Here is a 19,220-nt window from a genome sequence, read left to right on the forward strand (position 1 = left end):
TGTCCTGGAACTTGCTATGTAGATTAGGCTAACCTCAAACTCTCTGAGACCTATCTACCTTTGCTTCTTGAGTGTTGTCTGTCTGTTTTCTTTCTTTTTGTTTGTTTGTTTTGTGTGTGTTTTGTTTTATATTTTACTTTTTAAAAAAGTATTTCATTTTTTATTTATATATGGGGGGTAGACGTCATCAGTCTGGCAGTGTCTTTTTTTTGAAACAGGGATCTCTCTTTGGGACTCAGGGCTTGCTGTTAGGCTCGGCGAGCCCCAGGTATCTGCCTATCTTCACCTCTTCAGAGGTGAGATCACACAAGTGTGTACCAGATGCCTAGCTTTTTTCTTTCTTCTTTTGTTTTGTTTCCCCAGAGTTTCACTGTGTAGCCCTGGTTGTCCCGGAACTCACTCTGTAGACCAGGCTGACCTCAAACTCACAGAGATCCACCTGCTTTTGCCTCCTGAGAGCTGGGATTAAAGGCGTGCGCCACCACCATCTTGCTGGCGTTTTTCTTTTTAAAAAGGGTGAGTTCTGGAGCTCAAACTCAGGTCCTCGTGTCCACACAGCAAGCACATTATCAGTTGAGGTATCTCTCCATCCCTATTTGTTTCAGGCTGGCCCCGAGCTCTTAATTCTCCTGGTTTAGCTTGCTGAGCACCGGGATTAAAGGCAACACCACACTGAGCTGACTGGCTTCCACATTTATTCACAGATGAACAGAATTAAGGCTTCTTCTCTGGTAACTTTAATCTCAAAAGTATTCAGAGTCCTATCCTTACTAGCATCCAGCAACTGAGTAAGCATCACAGTGTCTATAGAAACCCAAGCTTCTTTTTTAAGTACCTAACTTGTTCTTCATACAGAAGGAACTCCACTAATCTGTAGGGAGGTTTAAGTGGTATATTCATTTCAGCACTTGATAATGAATGAAGAAATGAACGAAGAAAAAGCCATTCTTGGTAAGGTAAAGTTTACAGCTTTTACTATACACAGCTAATGCCAACCAGAAAAGTCATATTTTAGTAAGACTGTAGGTAATGCCTGGAGACTAAAAACAAGGCCGAGAAAGCTGATTAGTTATAAATACTTAAACATCTTATTCGGGAGGCACCACCATACAGAACACCCGGAGTGTTGGCAGCAAGCTCACCATGGGGGGTGATGTGGCCACGCTGCTGGGCCTCAGAGGGTGTTAATGATCAGTCCACAGATTGAACTATGGGTCGTGAGCCAGGCTGAAGTACCTCTACCTCGCTGGCAGAAAAATCCCCACATTGCCAGGAAACATGAAGGAGCTGTCTGGCAGAGGCCTTAGAAAGATCTGGAAAGTTTTAAGTAGTATTAGTGCAGGGTGAAGGCCAGGGAGCATACACTAATCAAGATGTTGCTGCCCCACCCCCACCCCGCCCCCATGATGTTCTGCATTCTGAGGTGTTACCTTTGCCTTTTTGGTACTTCATGCTGTCCTGTATTTATCATTACCGCCTGTGTCATGTGTGAGCACAGACACATGCTCACGTGGGGGTCAGAGGGCAACTCTCAAGAGCCTGTTCTCTCCTTTCACTGTGGGTTCCCAGGAGGGAGCTCAGGTAGTTAGACTTGTGAATACTTTACCCACTGGGACATCTCAGCAGACCTTGTATGTGCTCGTCTGTGTCGGCTGTCAAGTGCACTGCTCACGCCATCTGCTGCTGTTTAATGTCCTCTGTTAGCACTTTTATAACTATGATAAAACTTTAATTCCTACCCTAACAGCACATGCAGAAACTCTCAGAAGAGCATCAACGTTACAAAGGCAGAGAAATATGTACTGAGATCACTGTTTTCTACTAGCATCAGTTTAGTGAGAAAAATGAAAAAATCAGTTGAAACAGAATAAAATAAGGTGTCTAGATACAAGATCAGTATACAAATATAAATGACTTTTTATATGAGCAATGAATATCAATTAGAAAATATAATGGGAGGCTGGAGAGATGGCTCAGAGGTGAAGAGCACTGGCTGCTTTTGCAGTGGTCCTGAGTTCAATTCCCAGCAACCACATGGTGACTCACAACCATCTGTAATGAGATCTGGTGCCCCCTTCTGGCCTGCAGGCAGACAGAACACTATATACATAATAAATTAAATAAATAAATAAATAAATAATACGATGGAAAAGAGGATTATATAAAACTTTGTTAGCTGGGCTTAGTGGTACATGCCTTTAATCCCAGCATTCAAGAGACAGAGACAAGCAGATTTTTGTGAGTTCAAGGCTAGCCTGGTCTACATATATTGAGTTCCAGGACAGCCAGGGCTACATAGAGACACCTTGTCTCAAAAATCAAGCAAACAATGGAATAAAACCATCTAGGTGTGACAGCACGCACTCATGACTCCAGCACTTGGGAAGTTGGAGCAGGAGGATCAGTATTTTTCTTGCAGGGGGTGGGAGTTATAATCTAATTACATTTCTCCCTCTCCTTTCTTCCCTCCAAACTCCTCTTATATCCCTTCCCACTCTCCTTCAAGTTCATGGCCTCCTTTTCCCCTTGGAGGATCAACATCCTAAGGTCATCACTGGCTACATGTTGAGTTGAAGACTAGCCTGAGATACCTCATATACTGACTCAACCGCCCCCCATGCATATATATGCTCTACATATATGTATATAATGGCTAGTTTTAGGCCTAACAAAATATGCAAGATTTATATGAAAGCAACTGTATAGCTTTACCAAACACATGAATGCCTGAGCAAATAGAGAGCGTGGTCCTATGACGAAAGATTCAATATTATAAACGTTGATTTTCCCTAAATTGATGTATAAACTCAATGTGACCTCAATCAAAACCTAAATTTTGCTAATTAGAGATAATTTTTATTACAGCCAAGAAATACTTGAATTGACTAAAAGGGCATGGAGGAAAGAAAAGGAGTTTTGCTAGAATATATCAAAACATTCCACAATCAACCATAACTGAAACAGTAAGGAAGAAGCAAAGACATCAGGGGAACAAGACAGTCTTGAATTACTGCTGATTTTTGTTTTTTTGAGACAGGGTTCTGTGTATCTCAGGCTGACCTCCAACTCACTATGTAGCCGAGGATGATCTTGAACTTGCCATCCTCCTGCCTCTGCCTCCAAGATCACAGCCTGCCCCATCAGGCTTCAGGCCAGCACTCTACCAACTGAGTTACATCTCCAGGCCTTTTTTTTGAGACAGGATCGCAAGTGGCCCAGGTTGGCCTTGAACTCACTGTGTAGCCAAGGATGACTTTGAACTCCTGATCTTCCTGCCTCCACCTTCTGAATGTTGGGATTACAGGAATGCTATGCTACATCCAGATTATGTATTATATCTAGAGTGCTGAGGACCAGACCCAGGCTCTTATACAATATGTGCAGGCCAATGTTCTACCAACTGAGCTACAACCCCAGATTATGTATTATATCTAGAGTGCTGAGGACCAGACCCAGGCTCTTGTACAATATGTGCAGGCCAATGTTCTACCAACTGAGCTACAACCCCAGGCCAAAACTGATTTGTGGCAAGTATGTCAGAACTAGCAAGAAAACTATAGAAACCATTAACCTCCCATCTGGAAAACTCCTAATTCTAAAATTGGGAGTTGAAATTTGTTTGAGACAGTTCCACTCTGTAGCCCAGGCTGGCCATCCTCCTGCCTTGGCCTCTCAGGTGCTGGAATTATGGTATGAGCCACCATATACATTTTTGTGTATCAGGGATTGAACATGGGCCTTGTGCACACTAAGCAAATGAGTTATAGCCTGAGCCCTAGGAGCTGAATAGTCCATTATAACCCATGTCCCCCCAGAGCCTCCAAATATGAACTCATTGGTAACTAAGGTAAGGACTAAGAAGAGGCCACACTAGATTAAAGTGGAACCTACCCCAAGAAATCATTAGCCCGAGATTCTCCTTAGAACAGTCAGGGCTCTCACGGACAGCGGAGACAGGAATGGGAAAGTGGAGCGGGACAGGAATGCAGAGCCTGTAGGCAGCAGAGGCCCAGGGCTGCCGCTGGCCACCAGAGGCTGAGGAAGAAGGCATGGGAAGATTTCTCCCTCAGAGTCTCCAAGGTGGAGCCAACCCTCCAACATGCTGTTTCAAGGCTCTGGTCTCTGGAGGTGTGAGAAAATGTCTGTTGTCATCAGCCCCCCAGCTCTGGCAATGCATTATACCAGTTGTAGGAAACAAATGTAACACTGCCACACACTAGGCAAGAAGTGAGGTTCAGGTGTATTAAATATCAAACACACCAAAGGCCGTTGAAGAAATGTCAAAAATTATTTTTATAATTTCTAAAATTTCCCAAGAAAGATATAAAACCCAGATGTGACATAGATAGATCTAAAAATCAAACAGGCCAGGGAGATGGCTCAGCTGTTTAACATGCTTGCCACCAAGCTTGGCAACCTGAATTCCATCTCTAGGATATGGTGGAGGGAGAACCGACCCCCACACTGATTCTTCTACACATGCGCGCACACACACATACACACACACACTCACGCACACACACACAAATATCTTTCAAAATTTTACAAATTATAAAGACTGGAAATAGAAGAAATACAAACAGGCTGATACAAACTTTGTAATACTTAAATAACCGATACTATCTAGTATGCCAAGGATTAAATGATACAGGCTTCTTTTATAGTGCTAATGTAAGATAAATATGTATTAAAAGGGTATTTGTGCCAGGCAATACTTATAATCCCAGCAGCACTTGGGAGGCTGAGGTAGGAGGATCATGAATTTGAGGCCATCCTGGGGGTACACAGTAAGACCTTGTCTCAAAATGAAAAAGAATATTGCTATAGTAGCAAAAATATTTTAAAACACTAAATAATTAGTAACACGGTGATTAACTATTTTGCAGTATGTTCTAACTATGGAATACTATATATTAGCTGTGGATATTAAAAAGAGAACTGTGGATAGGGTGTACCTCTGCGGTACAATGCTTGTGTAGCACACATGAGACTCTGGATTCCATCTTCTCCATTAGAGAGACAGACAGACAGACAGAGAAGGATCTCCACAATACACTAAAGAGGAAAAGATGGATGAGAACAAACTGCTGAACAATCAACGTAGTGTAATATAATTTGTGATCACAGTGGTTCAAGTGTGGTGGGCACATGCTGTGGTGTATAATCAGACAGGGCTCACCGGGAAGAATGCCTAACTGCAGACAGCGCTGCTCTGCAGAAGGCTGCACAGGCTGGTTCTGAGTGTGCCCGTGTGGTGGTGGAATGAAGGAGGACTTCTGCATCTTCTTCCACATCACAGGACTTTTCCCAATCAATGTGACTTGCTGCTTATTACGTAAGTAGGAGGGGGAAACATAATAAGCACCCAAAAGTGATGGAGGTAATTGCTAAAAAGGAGGATACTGGAAAATACTGTTCCGTATCATGTACATGTGTTTTGAAATCTAGATAAAGAAAATAGACTTTAGTGCTTCCAGAATAGACACATGCATATCACGTGCTTTCGCCAGTCATGAGGGTCTTGTCATTTTCTGAAGTGTGAAGACACCGCATAAGTGCCTACAAAGCAATAATGCTGATTTTTCCAGGAAGGCTGTGATAGGATACTGAAGTCCGAGGAGGAAAAGTGCTCAGACAGGCACAGAGCCAACCTTGGTGTCAGGCCTCATTTCATTACCCTGTCTCGTCTCCAGCACTATACAGACTCAGGAGTAATATACATGGAAACATTTAGCCGTGCACTAAAGACTCTCTGCCCCCACTCTATGGTATTGCCCCCAAACCATTTGCTACTGAATAGTGTAGTGTGCTATCGTATCTGCCCACAAGCTGCTAAACTCTAAACACAACACATTAAGTGTGCGAGGCAAGGCAAAAGCAGTGAGAACAAAGAAAAACTCAGAAAAAACAAAATGAAGATTTTATAGGTTGTTGAGAATGTGTGACTGTCACAAAGGAGAAAAGTCCGTGTTTTCTGATACCAGGGACTTAGACACTAAGTGAGATGGATGTGAGAATGGCCTTTCTTTTTTTTTTTTCTTTTTGAGAAGGTGTCTCATGTAGCCCAGGCTGGCCTCAAATCTACTGTGTAGCTGAGGATGACCTAGAACTTCTGATCTTCCTGTTTCTACTCAGATTACAGGCCTGCATCAACATGCTTGGCTTTTTGGGGTCCTGGGGATTGGCCATGGCTCAAGGAATGCACCAGAATCCAGCAGGCACTGGGCTGGAGACCTAGCTCCGCTGGTGGAGTTTCCCTAGCTCTACACAAAGATCTGGATTCCATCTCCGACATTCTGTAAAACCAGATGTGGAAGTGCACACCTGTAATTCCAGCACTTGGGAGGAGGTAAAGGTAGGAAGATCAGAGGTCCAAGGTCACCCTTAACTCCATGATGGGTTTGAGGACAGCCCCGGGTATGGCAGACGCTGTGTTTTATTTTTCTGTTTGTTGTTGTTTTGTTGTTTATTTGTTTGTTTTTAAAGAATCTAACAGGTAGAAAAAGAGCCAAAGAAACAGAAAAGAAGGCCTGAAATAGCCATAGTACTGGTAAGGAATTTAAGGACTGGTTGGTTTGTTTGGTATTGGGGATAGAACCCAGGGCCTCATGCATTCTAGGCAAGTACTCTACCACTAAGCTACCTCTCCAACTGAGCCTGTAAGTGGTTTTTGTAGAAGAAACTACTGGTAGCTATACTGCAATGATTGTACTAATTAACATCAATTTTATGAAGCAAGTGTTTTTATACTTATCAATATACAACATGTACAAATGGGACGGTCATTGAGCAAGTGATGTAAATATGGAAAGTGATCCTAGTGTAGCCAATGGGAAGGCTAAGTTTGAAACATCTGGGAGCTTGCATATTGGCATGGCTGAATGCCTCTGCTGTGACCGTGGGAATGGGAGCTGCCGAAGCTAACTGGAGATTATGATCTGCTTTGCAAGAATGGGCATGCACAGTGAACCACAGTACCAATCAAAACAAAACTGGTGTCTAGGATATAGGGAACATTTGGAGCCATCCAAATGTCAATCAAAACAAATGCCAAGATGTTACAGTAGCTTCAAGAATGAGGGACAGAAAAAGAACCAGTTATCATGACGAGCCATGTACTAAAACAGCTAATAAAGAATACCAAGAGATTGGCTGGGTGTGATAGGTGAGGCACGATGGCTCACACCTTTAATTCCAGCATTCAGGAGGCAGAGGCAGGCAGATCTCTGTGAGTTAAAGGCCAGCTTGGTCTATGTAGTGAGTTCCAGGACAGCCAGGGATACATAGTGAGACCCTGCCTAAAAAAAAAAAAAAAAAAAAGAAGAAGGAGGAGGAGGAGGAGGAGGAGGAGGAGGAGGAGGAGGAGGAGGAGAAGCAGTAGCAGCAAGAGAAGGGGCTGGAGAGATGGCTTAGAGGTTAAGAGCACTGGCTGCTCTTCCAGAATACCCTGGGTCCAACACCCAGCACCTATATGGTGATTCACAAAGGTCTGTAACTCCAATTCCAGGGGATCTGATGCCCCCTTCTGGCCTGTTTAGCTACTGTACGCACATACATACATGTAGGCAAAACATCTACACACATAAAAATATAACAAATCTTTTTTTTTTAAAGTACCAAGTGAGAATAAGATTTGGCATAAGAACTAAACTACAATATATTCTTTTTTTTTTTTTTTTTTTTTTTTGGTTTTTGGTTTTTCAAAACATGGTTTCTCTGTGTACCCTGGCTATTCTGGAACTTGCTCTATAGACCAGACTAGCTACAATTCAGAGCTCTGCCTGCCTCTTTCTCCTGAGTGCTGGAATTTAAGGTGTGGGCCACTACCCTGGCTGAATATAGTTTTCAATTTCATGATGGTTGCAGAAAACTGGGTGTGGTGGCACAAGCCTGTTTTCCACGATGGAAGCGGGAGTATTGTGGATTTGTGCCAGCCTGGGCTACATATCAAGTTGCAGGCCAGGCTAAACAATATGGTGAGACCCTGCCTCAAACAACACAAAACGAAGTGGTAACAGCGCCTCCTTCTAACACTGGTATAGCCAAAGGCCACACTTCCACCCCGTTTCCGAAATGGTCCTTAGGGCTCTTACCACCACCATTTGATTCAGTTATTGTGGGTGGCAACACCTTCACAGAGATCCACCCACCTCTTCCTCCTGCATTCTGGGATTAAAGGCATGGACCACCCACCCAGGGAGAAAAAGGTGCTGGTAACATTTAATGGGCATAAAAAGGTCATTTCGACAACCTGTAACTTATTTGTTTGTTGTAGTGCTGGGCCACAACCATTTGGAGGTTATAGAGAGTGGAGCCGAAGGGGGTATAACAAGTCTTAGTCGAGCCTAGTGGTACAGGACTGTAATTCCAAACACTCCGGGGGCTGAGGTAGAAAGACCACAAGTTCAAGGCTAGCCTGGGTTATAGAGTGAGATCAAGACCAGTCTGGCAAATTAACGAGACCCTGTCTTAAAATGAAAAGTAAATACAGGGCTGGGGTGTAGCTCCACACAGAGTATTTGCCTAGCATGCACGAGGTTCCGGGTCTAATCCCCAGGGTAGACACTGGGGATCACTCTCTCCTCTCTGTGTGTGTTTAGAATGTATATTTGCGGTGTGCATGGGTGCACACACGGAGGTCAGCCGAGAACTTTGGGGGGCCTGCTCTATCACTTTCTGCCTTCTTACCTGGAGACGGGGTCTCTCACCGAAACGAAGCTTGGCATCTAGACTGGCTCACCATCAAGCCTCAGTCCGCCTGCCCCATCCCACCATGCTGTTACTGGCATGACAGCCATGCCCAGCTTTTTCCCTGGGGGCTGGGGATCTGAACTCAGGTCCTCAGGCTTCCATTACCAAGTGCTCTTACTCATTGAGCCGTCTCCCCAGCCCAAGACCCTGTCTTGATCTTATAAAAAGAACACCGTCTGCACAGTGTCTCTTAGAGTGCAGCTCCCTCAAAACAGTAAGCGTTAGAAACAGGGCGGTGGTGGTGCACGCCTTTAATCCCAGCACTCGGGAGGCAGAGCCAGGCAGATCTCTGTGAGTTCGAGGCCAGCCTGGGCTACAGAGTGAGTTCCAGGAAAGGCGCAAAGCTACACAGAGAAACCCTGTCTTGAAAAACAAAAAAACCCAAAAACCAAACAAACAAAAATCTTAATTAAAAAAAAAAAGAGTTAGAAACACTAAATTGACAGAAAGGGGTTAAACTTAGCTTACCAGATCTCACTAGCAAAGACTGTCCAAATCACTTCCTATATCCTTAACACCACTTTCTATTGGCACAGCAAGAAACATTATGGAGATCCCTTTTTAGGGATTTCTGTTATCTTTCTACCTCACTCTTCTGTTTCCTCAGAGATGGACCACACACAGTTCCCTCACAGCCTGCTAGACCACTCCTTTTATTTATCTGTTTCTTTTGAAATAGGATGAAGCTCAAATTGCCGTCATCCTTCCTGAACCTCCCAAGTTCTGACCGAGGTTACAGGTGTGTGCCACCACACCTAGCTTCCAGTCACCTGTCAAAGGGCATGTTCCTCAAGATTTTGCTTGCTTTATTGAAGTTTTGCTTCATTTATTGATTGTCTTATGGATCCTAGACTGACTTCAAATTCAATATGTAGCTGAGGGTGACCTTTAACTTCTAATCCCCCTGCTTCCAGTTCCCAAATGCTGGGATTGCAGTCATGGATCGGCACACCCAGGGTATGCTGTGCTAGGAATCAAACCCAGGGCTTCGTGCACCGGCTGAGCTACGTCCCCAGCTCCTTTACTTCCAAGCATTAGAGACTGGATGCATGCCTTATGTGTGGGATTTCACAATATTAAGTAAGTTCTCTATAATACCTTGTATCACCTGTACCCCATACCACAGAATATCAGGAAATGGTTTTTAAAAGCCCAGTTCATTTGTGAGACTATCACAAGCTCATTTTCATATACAAATCTCTCTCATCTATAAACTTCCACACCGTATTTACATTAAAGTCATATCATCTGTTTTTCTCCAGCCAAAGGTATTTCTTTTTTTGCTTATTATAAATAGCTTGGCCTATCATTACTTATCCTAATTCGTCTTTAAAACAAGTTTCTTGTTACATTTATTTATTGTGTGTGTGTGTGTGTGAGAAGATGGCAACTTGAGCTCCCTGAATTGCATGCTGAGCCCCTACCCAGTGGGTTAGCAGGCCATCAGGGAACTGTGTGCAGTGTGTCTCTGAAGAAATGTAAGAGTGAGGTGGAGGAAAGTTGTGGGATTTGGTTTTCTCCTTTTTACCCTGTGGGTGTCAGGGACTCGGGTCATTAGGCGCAGTGGCAAGGGTCTTTCCCGCCAAGCCATCAAGCCAGTCACAATGCAGTTTTTAAACTAGTGTCTCCCTGGACTCTTTTAAGCAGCCTACAGGTTTTGTGTACTGTACAAATCCCCTAAGCTGAGCTTACACGAATATTATTATTAATATTGGAGTTGGGAGCTTCAGAAGGAAGAACGGTCTCAAGTGGTAGCAGACAGCGACCACTGACAACAGACACAAAGGACAAGCAGCAAGAACCAGACAGTGTGAATCTGGACTGGACATGCTTCTAGATTCCCCGAGACAATCCAGGCAGCTCCCTAACAGAGGAAGGAAAACAGGGAGCAGCTGCTGGTGACAGCAATGAACCTGGCGTCACCACTCCTCTGCCTCTGGTCCTTCCTCAAAAGCTATCCTTTTCCTTATGGCAACTCTCGACACCAAAGCATCTGGCTCCAGCCAGTTCTCTAGCCTTTGCTTGTACCACTCTGCCCTTGACTTTCACAACCCCGCATCCTAGCCAGGCCCTCTCTTCCTGGCTCTGACACACTGTTACTTCGGTTTGTCATCCCTTCCGCGTTGCTGCAGCTTAAAGATCACTTCCCAAGAGAAAGCTTCCCCAGCGGCGTCCACACCCACGATCTCTTAGTACATCTCCCAGGGTGCACTGTCCTTGTCTGGCTTTGGACCTATCACAATTACATCTTTATTTGTATGAACACTATCTCCTGTGGTGGCAGGCATTTGGTGTATCTGGTTCTTTGCTGAACTCAGCACCCAGCCTAGCTGCCTGTCACCCGGAGGAACAGGTGTTGAATATGGTTATTGAATGAGTGACAGAAACACTTAGCCAGAGGATTGAGGTGGTTTTGTTTGTTTGAACCAGCTCTCCACTCCCTCAACTGTTAAATTGGGATTATAGTAATTACAAACTTCAGAATTGCTGTGGATTAAGAGTCAAGGTATGCAGTGTGCTTGGTATGTGCATGACATATAGTAAGCATTAGGAGACATTAGCTATTATCATCATTAAAAAGAAACTCTCTGAGTATCCGAAACTCTTAAACATTGTCAGGAATAATGTGAACATAGTACTCTTGCTTATAATTATAAACACAGATCATACCACTTAGTGACCTTTTTTTTTTTCTGCGACAGAGTTTCTCTGTGTAGGTTTGGAGCTATCCTGGAACTCGCTTTGTAGACCAGGCTGGCCTCAAACTCACAGAGATCCACCTGGCTCTCTCTGCCTCTGGAGTGCTGGGATTAAAGGCATGTGGCACCACCGCCCAGCCCACTTAGCAATCTTACGTCTGGGTATACACCTCAGTGAACGGAAAACTTACACAAAAATGTAGACAGGAATGTTTATAGCAGCTTTATTCACAACTCCTCAGACTGAAAACAACTCAAATGTTTTCCAGTCAGTGAGGAGATAAACAAATCAACGGAGTACTGCACAGCAAGAAACGAACTGATGATACGAGTAATGACATGGATGAATCACAAATCCATGATGCTAGGTGAGAGAAGAAAGACTCAAAAGGTGACATGCAGTATGATTCCATTTATGTGGAATTTATATGACATTCTGGAAAAGTCAGAACTCTAAGACTAAAACTCAGGCCAGTGGTTTCCAGATAATAGAGTGGATGTGAAGAAAAATAGGGGGATTATGGCAATGTCCTAACTGGATTGTGGTGTGCTTACATGACTATATGCATTTATCAAAACTCATGGCATTGGAAACTGGAGAGGGCTGATTTTACTGTATGCAAATGAGAAATAATTTACAATAGAAAAATAAAACAATAGATAAAACTATTTTCCTTTAGGAATGGTACACGTGGTTTCCTTTCTCGTTCCACTCCCTTGTATCTCCTTTCATCTCTCTTTTTGTTTTATCTTATTTTTTTAAAAATTTCTTAATTTTATGTGTATGGGTGTTTTGCCTGCATGTACATCTGTATACCATGTGCATGCCTGGTGTCCAAGGAAGCCATAAAAGGGTGCTGGATCCCTTGGAACTGGAGTTACAGACCACTGTGAGCTGCCATGTGGGTACTGGGACTTGAATTCAGCTCCTCTGGGAGAGCAGCCAATGTTCCTAACTGCTGAGCCATCTCTTTAACCCCTTTATTTTATTTTTATTTTTTTGAAGATAGGGTTTCACTGTGTAGCCCTGGCTGTCCTGGAACTCAATCTGTAGACCAGGCTGGCCTCAAACTCACAGAGATCCTCCTGTCTCTGCCTCCCAAGTGCTGGGATTAAAAGCATGTTCTGATACCCCCAACCAACTCAGACCTAGCCCCTTTATTATTTAATTATGTATATGTGTGTATGTCTGCCTTGTGTTTGTGGGAGCTCTTGGAGGCCAGAAGAGGATGTTTTATGCTTTGGAGCTGGAGTTATATGTGGTTGTGAGCTGCTCAATTAAGGTACTGGGAACTGAACTTGGATCCTGGATCCTCTAGAAGAACAGAAAACACTTTTAACTGCTGATTTTTGAGACAGTTTCACCACATAGTTCATCTGGCCTCAAACTCTCCATCTTTCTACCTCAGTTTCCAGAGTACTGGTATCTGCAGGCATGTGCTACCACTTCCAGCTGGCACCTATATTTTCTAATAATAAAAGCTGGCACCTACAATTTCTGATAATACTGTATGTTCATTGCAGACATATGGGAAAAAAGCAGAAAAAATATTCCCTTGTCATTGACTTTTGGTTGAGACGGGGTCTCACGTAGTCCAGGCTGGCCTCAAACTCACTATGTGGCTGAAGCCAGCCTTAACCTCCTGTCCTCCAGCTGCAGTCTTCCAAGTGCTGAGATTATAGGCTAGTGCCATTACAACCAGCCAATATTGCTTTCAGAAATATATATTCTACTTTCTGAAATACATTGTGTGTACATTCCCATGTCATTAAATAATAATAAAAACCATAATTTTATGAGTCAATAATATATATGTATGTGCCAAATGTGTGGAGGACAACTTGTGAGAGTCAGGGCTCTCTTTCCACCATGTGGGTTCTGGGATGAATTCAGGCATGGGGCTTGGGCGCAAGTGTTCTGGCTGAGCCGTCTTGCTGATCCCCCACTCTCCTCCTGCAATTTATACTTTTATGCATTTCTTTGGTGCTAAAAATTATATTGCTCACACAATTTCTTTCTTTGCAAACTAAATAAAGTTTCATCCCCAACACTGCAATGTTTTTTAAATGAAATAGAGCAAATTATATATAATATTATATATAATATTACTGAAGCAACTTCAAAAAATAATATAAGTTCAGCAGGGCCAGAGCTCCCTCTGTCCAGGGTTTCACAATGTTGAACTGGTAAGGCAACCTTCCCTTGGCTGCAACTCCCTCATTGTTCCAGGTCATACTGGAAAAGTGGTTCCACAGGGTGATCTGGCTCCTCTCTTTGTGATGTACGAGGCTAGACATCCTAACATTTCCTGTACTACCAGCTGAAATTTGCATAATACTTCCAATATTTAATGCTCACCCCATCTAATGTAGCGTAAGCAGGGCAGATCAGAGTACTTTGTTCAAGATCATAGGCTTATCAAGAGTGTAAACACGGATGGATGTACAGCCCGGATATTATTAGGTCTCAAAAAGCACTTCCCAACGTTGGGTCGCTTCGTTCCCTCAACCCCCAGCCTAGCAAGGAGGCTTCAGACAACTCTGCCCAGTGGATCCTTATCTAAGGAACAGGCGCTTTCCCAACCTTCAAATGTCCTTGGCAACACTGCCACTTACCAGCTGGGGTCATTTCACTCCCGATGGCAGAGCGGGGGACACATAGCCCTTACCAAGGGGGCCCAACGAGCGGTGGCACGTTAGCTTCGCAGCCCCCGGGACTTGCTGCCCATCCGTCGCGACACTGTCGGGGGCTGCCGCTTTCTGGGGCGCTCCCGCCACACATAGGCGCCGGTGGGGGGACGCGCCATGGGTGAGGTGGAGAGGGCCTCCGTCGATTTAAGGATTGGCTACGGGCGGGCGACCAGGGAACCTGTGGTTAAGGGTTGTCTGATGATAATCCTGGGATTTGACAGCCATGCCTCCAGAGGTCAGTCCTCCGCTATCCCAGAGTCCCCCGGTTCCCGGAAGTGCCCGGCTCTCCGGAAGTGCCGGGCTAGCTGTTAGAATAGCGGCTTTCTCGAGCGCTGAACCTGGTGGGTTGCAGTTCTGGGGTCCTGGTGACAGCGCAGGAGCAGGGTTGGAGCGGGGCGTCGGGGCTGAGCGGCAGGATGATGGAGGAGGAGGAACTGGAGTTCGTAGAGGAGCTGGAGGCCGTGCTGCAGCTCACGCCTGAGGTGCAGCTAGCTATCGAGCAGGTGAGCGCTCCACCCCCTCAGGAGGGAGCTCCGGAGGAGGGGGCAGCTCTGGGTCCGGGCGGAACCCACCTTCTCCTGGTGCGCAGAGGGGTCTGGATTTTGGTGGAGGTGGGAATGGGTTTCTCAGCTCATGGACCGAGCTCTAGGCTCGGTTGTCCTCTCTAGGCTCAGGTTGTCACGCCCTGCTGGGTTTGGGCCGAGATGCTGTGCTTTTTGGACGGGATGAACCTAGGAGAACCCCTGTGACTGGATAATTCAAATTATGGGAGATTGTGAGACCTCATTCATTTTCCAAACTAGTGCTACTTCTCCCGTTTCTCACGTTAAGCCCTTGGAATTGGCAGCGGGAGACTTTCATTCCGGAAGCAAGTGGTGTCATTGGGGGCGGGGGGAGTGTCATACTGGGAAAATGGCTCTTATGCTGGCGAGGGAGGCGGAGAAGGAGAAAGGAGAATTTGGCACAAGCTGGAGTTACCTGGGAAGAGGAAGCCTCCGTTGAGGAATTGCTTCCATCGGATTGGCCCATGGGCAAGTCAGTAGGGCATTTTCTTGGTTGATGATGTAGAACGGCCCCGCCCACTGTGCGAGCGAGGTACCACCCTGGGCAGCTGGGCCTGGGTTGTATAGAAAAGCAAGCTGAGCAAGCCATGGAAAGCAAGCCAGTAAACAGTGTTCCTTATGGTTTCTGCTCCAGTCCCTGCTTTGGCTTCACCTGATGATGCACTTGTAAGCCAAATCAACTCTTTTCTTCCCAAGTTACTTTTTGTCATGGCGTGTTATCACAGCGATGGAAAGCAAACTAAGACAGACCTTTACCATAGTTAAAAGGTTGTGGGCCAGTGAGCCGGTTCAGTGAGTAAAGGCACTTTGCCACCAAGCCTGGTGGCCCGAGAACCCTCAAAGTAGAGGGAGCGAACTACTCCTGACCTGTACACATACACGTGTGTCGTCGTCCCCCGCCTCCCCAACACACACATAGGTCCCACACACATAAATACAGTAAAAATGTTAAAAGGTTGAGAATTCCTGCTATTTGGGTTATGTTGGTGAATATTCCTAGGAGTCCTCGCTTCCCGAAAAGAAGTTCTCTTGACTAAATCCCCTTGTCCAGTATATTAAAATTTATGGTAAAGGTATTAGAAGTAATTGTTTAAGCCCCATATAGGTTTTGTTCTTAATAAAGGGAAAAAGATCTTCCTTTAAGGAATTAACATGGGGCTATGATGTAAGAAAAAGCACATTAGGAGCTAGGGATATGGCTCAGTGCTAAAGCACTTGTCTCATGTGCCTGAGGATCTAGGTTCAATCCCCAGTACCAGTGCAAAAGAAAGAAAAGGAAGAGTATGCCTCACTTAATGACTATGGGGAAGTGTGCCCAATAACATTAATTCTACTACTACTAATTAGTATATGTGGACAATTAATACTTTTTGTTTGCATTTTTGAGACAGAGCTTCTCCGTGTAGCCCTGGCTGTCCTGGAACTCGCTTGGTAGACCCAGCTTGACCATTAATAATTAGCCTTGGGTCTGCCACTGTACTAAATACAGTGCTTATGTTTTCCCACTTATAGATTTTCTGTGTGTTTTTGGGGGATGTTAGCTTTGCTCCTATAAACCACATTTGTTGCATCCCAAGGCTGATATCCCATTGGGTAAAACTTGAAGTGCTGGGGCCATGCTCCTTCAGCATCTGTTTCCTTCAGCCAGAAAATGTGGACTCTGATAGAAGAAACAATACAGTCAGTTACTGTTTGAATTGGAAATATCAGAATGTCACATTGTTGTTATTATCACATGTTATAATACATTTTCTTTATTTTTATTTTTTTTTCAAGACAAGTTTTCTGTGTAGCCCTAGATGTCCTGGAACTCATTCTATAGATCAGGCTGGCCTCAAACTCAGAACTCAGAGATCTGCCTGCCTCTGCCTCCTGAGTGTTGGGCTTAAAGGCATGTGCCACCACTGCCCTGCTACAGTTTCTATTCTCGAGTTTTCAAGGTTTAGTCAGCAGACACTTGATGTTAAGATGAATATAGATTTTTTTCTTTAATAGTTCCAGATCCTAAAAATCCTGCAAGTACTTGTACAATAGCATTATTGTAAAGAGTATCAAGTTAAGGGTTGATATAACAGAATCACATTTTACCCGGAGGTGAGTTCCAGAGGCAGTGCATAAAGTGAGTACCACTACAGCCATGTTCCTCTTGAAATTCTTTAAAGTGCCTATGAAATTCAGTGTCTAAAGGTCTTCTGATAACTCTAGTGTTTTCTCTGCCAACGCTGGGGCCAGGCATTCTCTTTATAAGTGTCACCGGATGAGTATCGTAAGTCAAGGGCTGTGTTGTGTGAAATCTCTTAATGCCTGGGATGAAATCTCTTAAATGCCCAGGAGCAGGAAGAGAGGAATGAAGGAATTGGGAGCAGTCAGAGGAAGTGGATAATTCACTAGCTTCCTCATACCCGATCACAATGGCAGGCCCTGTTCCCAGCACTCCCTCTGCTGAGGGCATTTAATTAATTGTATAATCACATGTATGTGTGGTGTATTCCCACCATAGGTGGACAGTACAAAAGTGAAAATGCTAAGCTTTTAAATAAAACACTAAGCTTCATCTCTCACTGACTTTGCCTCCACCTGCCGTTTATATCATGGAAGCCATAAACTCTAATAACCTCCTTCTGTCTTTCTTAGAAGACTTTTTGATTCATTCATTTTTATTCTTAAATCAAAAAATTTCTTATTTACTATTTTGTGTTTATGTGTGAGTCTGAGTGAGTTTATGTATGCCACATACATTTGGGAGCCCTTGAAGGCCAGAAGACTCCCTGGAATAGGAGTTAGAGGCAGTTTCGAGGAGCTACTGTATGAGTTTTAGAACTGAACCCAAGTCCTCTACAAGAGCAGCAAGTGCTCTTAACTCTGGGCCATCTCTCTGATTCCTTTTTTGCTTTGTTTTTTGAGACAGCGTTTCTCCATGCACCCCTTGCTGTTATGATTTTTTTATTATGCAGGGGGACCCCCGAGGGTATCCCACACATGCAGGGAAACACGCTGAGAAGATGTAGCTGTGGGCTGGGCAGATGCATACCATACAGGACATGGTGGTGGCCAGTGATACACAACCCAGATGATGCATCCACGTGGAGAGTTTATTATAATAAGAGATAAAGAGGCAGAGAGATAGAAAGAGGGAGGGAGGGAGGGAGGGAGGGAGAGAGAGAGAGAGAGAGAGAGAGAGAGAGAGAGAGAGAGAGAGAGAAATAGGCAGAGTTTTTCCTTAAAAAGAGACTTTTACGTTAGGATACAGGGTGGTCCTGAGGGGTGGGATCAGAATATTAACACTGGCTGCACTGGAACTCACTGTGTAGACCAGGCCGGCCTCGAACTCACAGGCGTATGCAACCGCTGCCACCACCAACTGGCCATGATTCTGTAACCTTAAATTTCATAGGAAGGCTGCTCCTCTGAAGATTACTTTACAGAGTTATATATGTCTTGAGTACCCAGGGGATCACTGATTTTTCTGGTTTTTTGTTTTGTTTTGTTTTTGTTGTTGTTGTTTTAATTATTACATCTGTGTGTGTGTGTACATGTATACATGTGCACCACAGAGTTAGAGGCTAACTTGCAAGACTCAAGTCAGTTCTCTTCTGCAACATGTGGGACCTAGGGACTGAAGTCAGGCCTTTAAGCTTGATGGAAGTGATTTTACCTGCTGAGTCTAATCCTGTCAGTCTCTGCCCCCACACGCCTGTGTAGTCTTGTGTAGGCCTTCACTCACTGTGCAGCCGAAGTTGACCTTGAGTTCCTGATCCTCCATAGTCACTCTGGTACATGTATGCACACACACCATCTCCCAGGCGGACACCATGTCCCAGCCTTTTATAACCCATCCTCTTACCTATTTTTTTTTTTTTTTTTTTTTTTTTGAGACAGGGTTTCTCTGTGTAGTTTTGGTGCCTGTCCTGGATCTTGCTCTGTAGACCAAGCTGGCCTCGAACTCACTGCAATCCGCCTGGCTCTGCCTCCCGAGTGCTGGGATTAAAGGCGTGCTCCACCACAGCCCGGCTAGAAGTCTAAAATCTTAAATCAAAAATATTAGCAGGAGCCAGGCATTCTGGCATACCTCTGTAATCCAAGTACTTGGGAGGCTAAGGCAGGAGGACCAGTTCAAGGCCAGCCTGGGCCATATAATGAGTTGCAGGGGAGCCTGAGCTACATAGTAAGATTATCTCTCAAAAAGCCAAAACAACAAACAACTTGAGAAAGTGGCGTCTGCAGGCCCACACTTGCTCTGAAGACTCCTGTGTTGGCGCACCTTGCTTCTGCTGGCTGCCGGCGCTGCTTGGTGCTCCTTGGCCTCTGTCTTCTTGTGGCTCTCTGCTCTTGTCTCCTCCATTCCTGTGTCCACATTTTCTTGAGGATCCATTATATGTGAAGCATTATAGAGTGAAAAAGTGGTAGCGCATGCCTTTAATCCCAGCACTTCGGAGGCAGAGCCAGGCAGATCTCTGTGAGTTCAAGGCCAGCCTGGTCTACAGTGCAAGATCCGGGACAGGCACCAAAGCTACAC

General features: G+C 44.7%; 2 protein-coding genes across 3 annotated transcripts in view; one reads left to right on the forward strand and one right to left on the reverse strand.

Annotated features, from left to right (window-relative positions):
• Positions 1-14,363, reverse strand: part of Tlcd3a (TLC domain containing 3A) — a 29,253-nt gene extending 14,890 nt beyond the window's left edge. Inside the window, exon 1 of one of the 2 annotated variants that reach the window (XM_052756013.1) lies at positions 14,067-14,363. The gene's annotated coding sequence lies outside the window, so the exon portion shown is untranslated. The remainder of the gene's footprint in view (positions 1-14,066) is intronic. The other variant, XM_052756012.1, reaches the window with a different exon arrangement.
• Positions 14,364-14,440: 77 nt separating this feature from the next.
• The window catches only part of Vps53 (VPS53 subunit of GARP complex), a 151,173-nt gene continuing 146,393 nt past the window's right edge, over positions 14,441-19,220 (forward strand). Inside the window, exon 1 of the mRNA XM_052756010.1 lies at positions 14,441-14,644. Within this exon, the coding sequence (XP_052611970.1) occupies positions 14,558-14,644 (87 nt within the window). The 5' untranslated portion in view covers positions 14,441-14,557. The remainder of the gene's footprint in view (positions 14,645-19,220) is intronic.

Source organism: Peromyscus californicus, unplaced genomic scaffold (genome assembly GCF_007827085.1).
Source record: "Peromyscus californicus insignis strain IS unplaced genomic scaffold, ASM782708v3 Scaffold_3__1_contigs__length_106647218, whole genome shotgun sequence".
Lineage (NCBI taxonomy): Eukaryota > Metazoa > Chordata > Mammalia > Rodentia > Cricetidae > Peromyscus > Peromyscus californicus.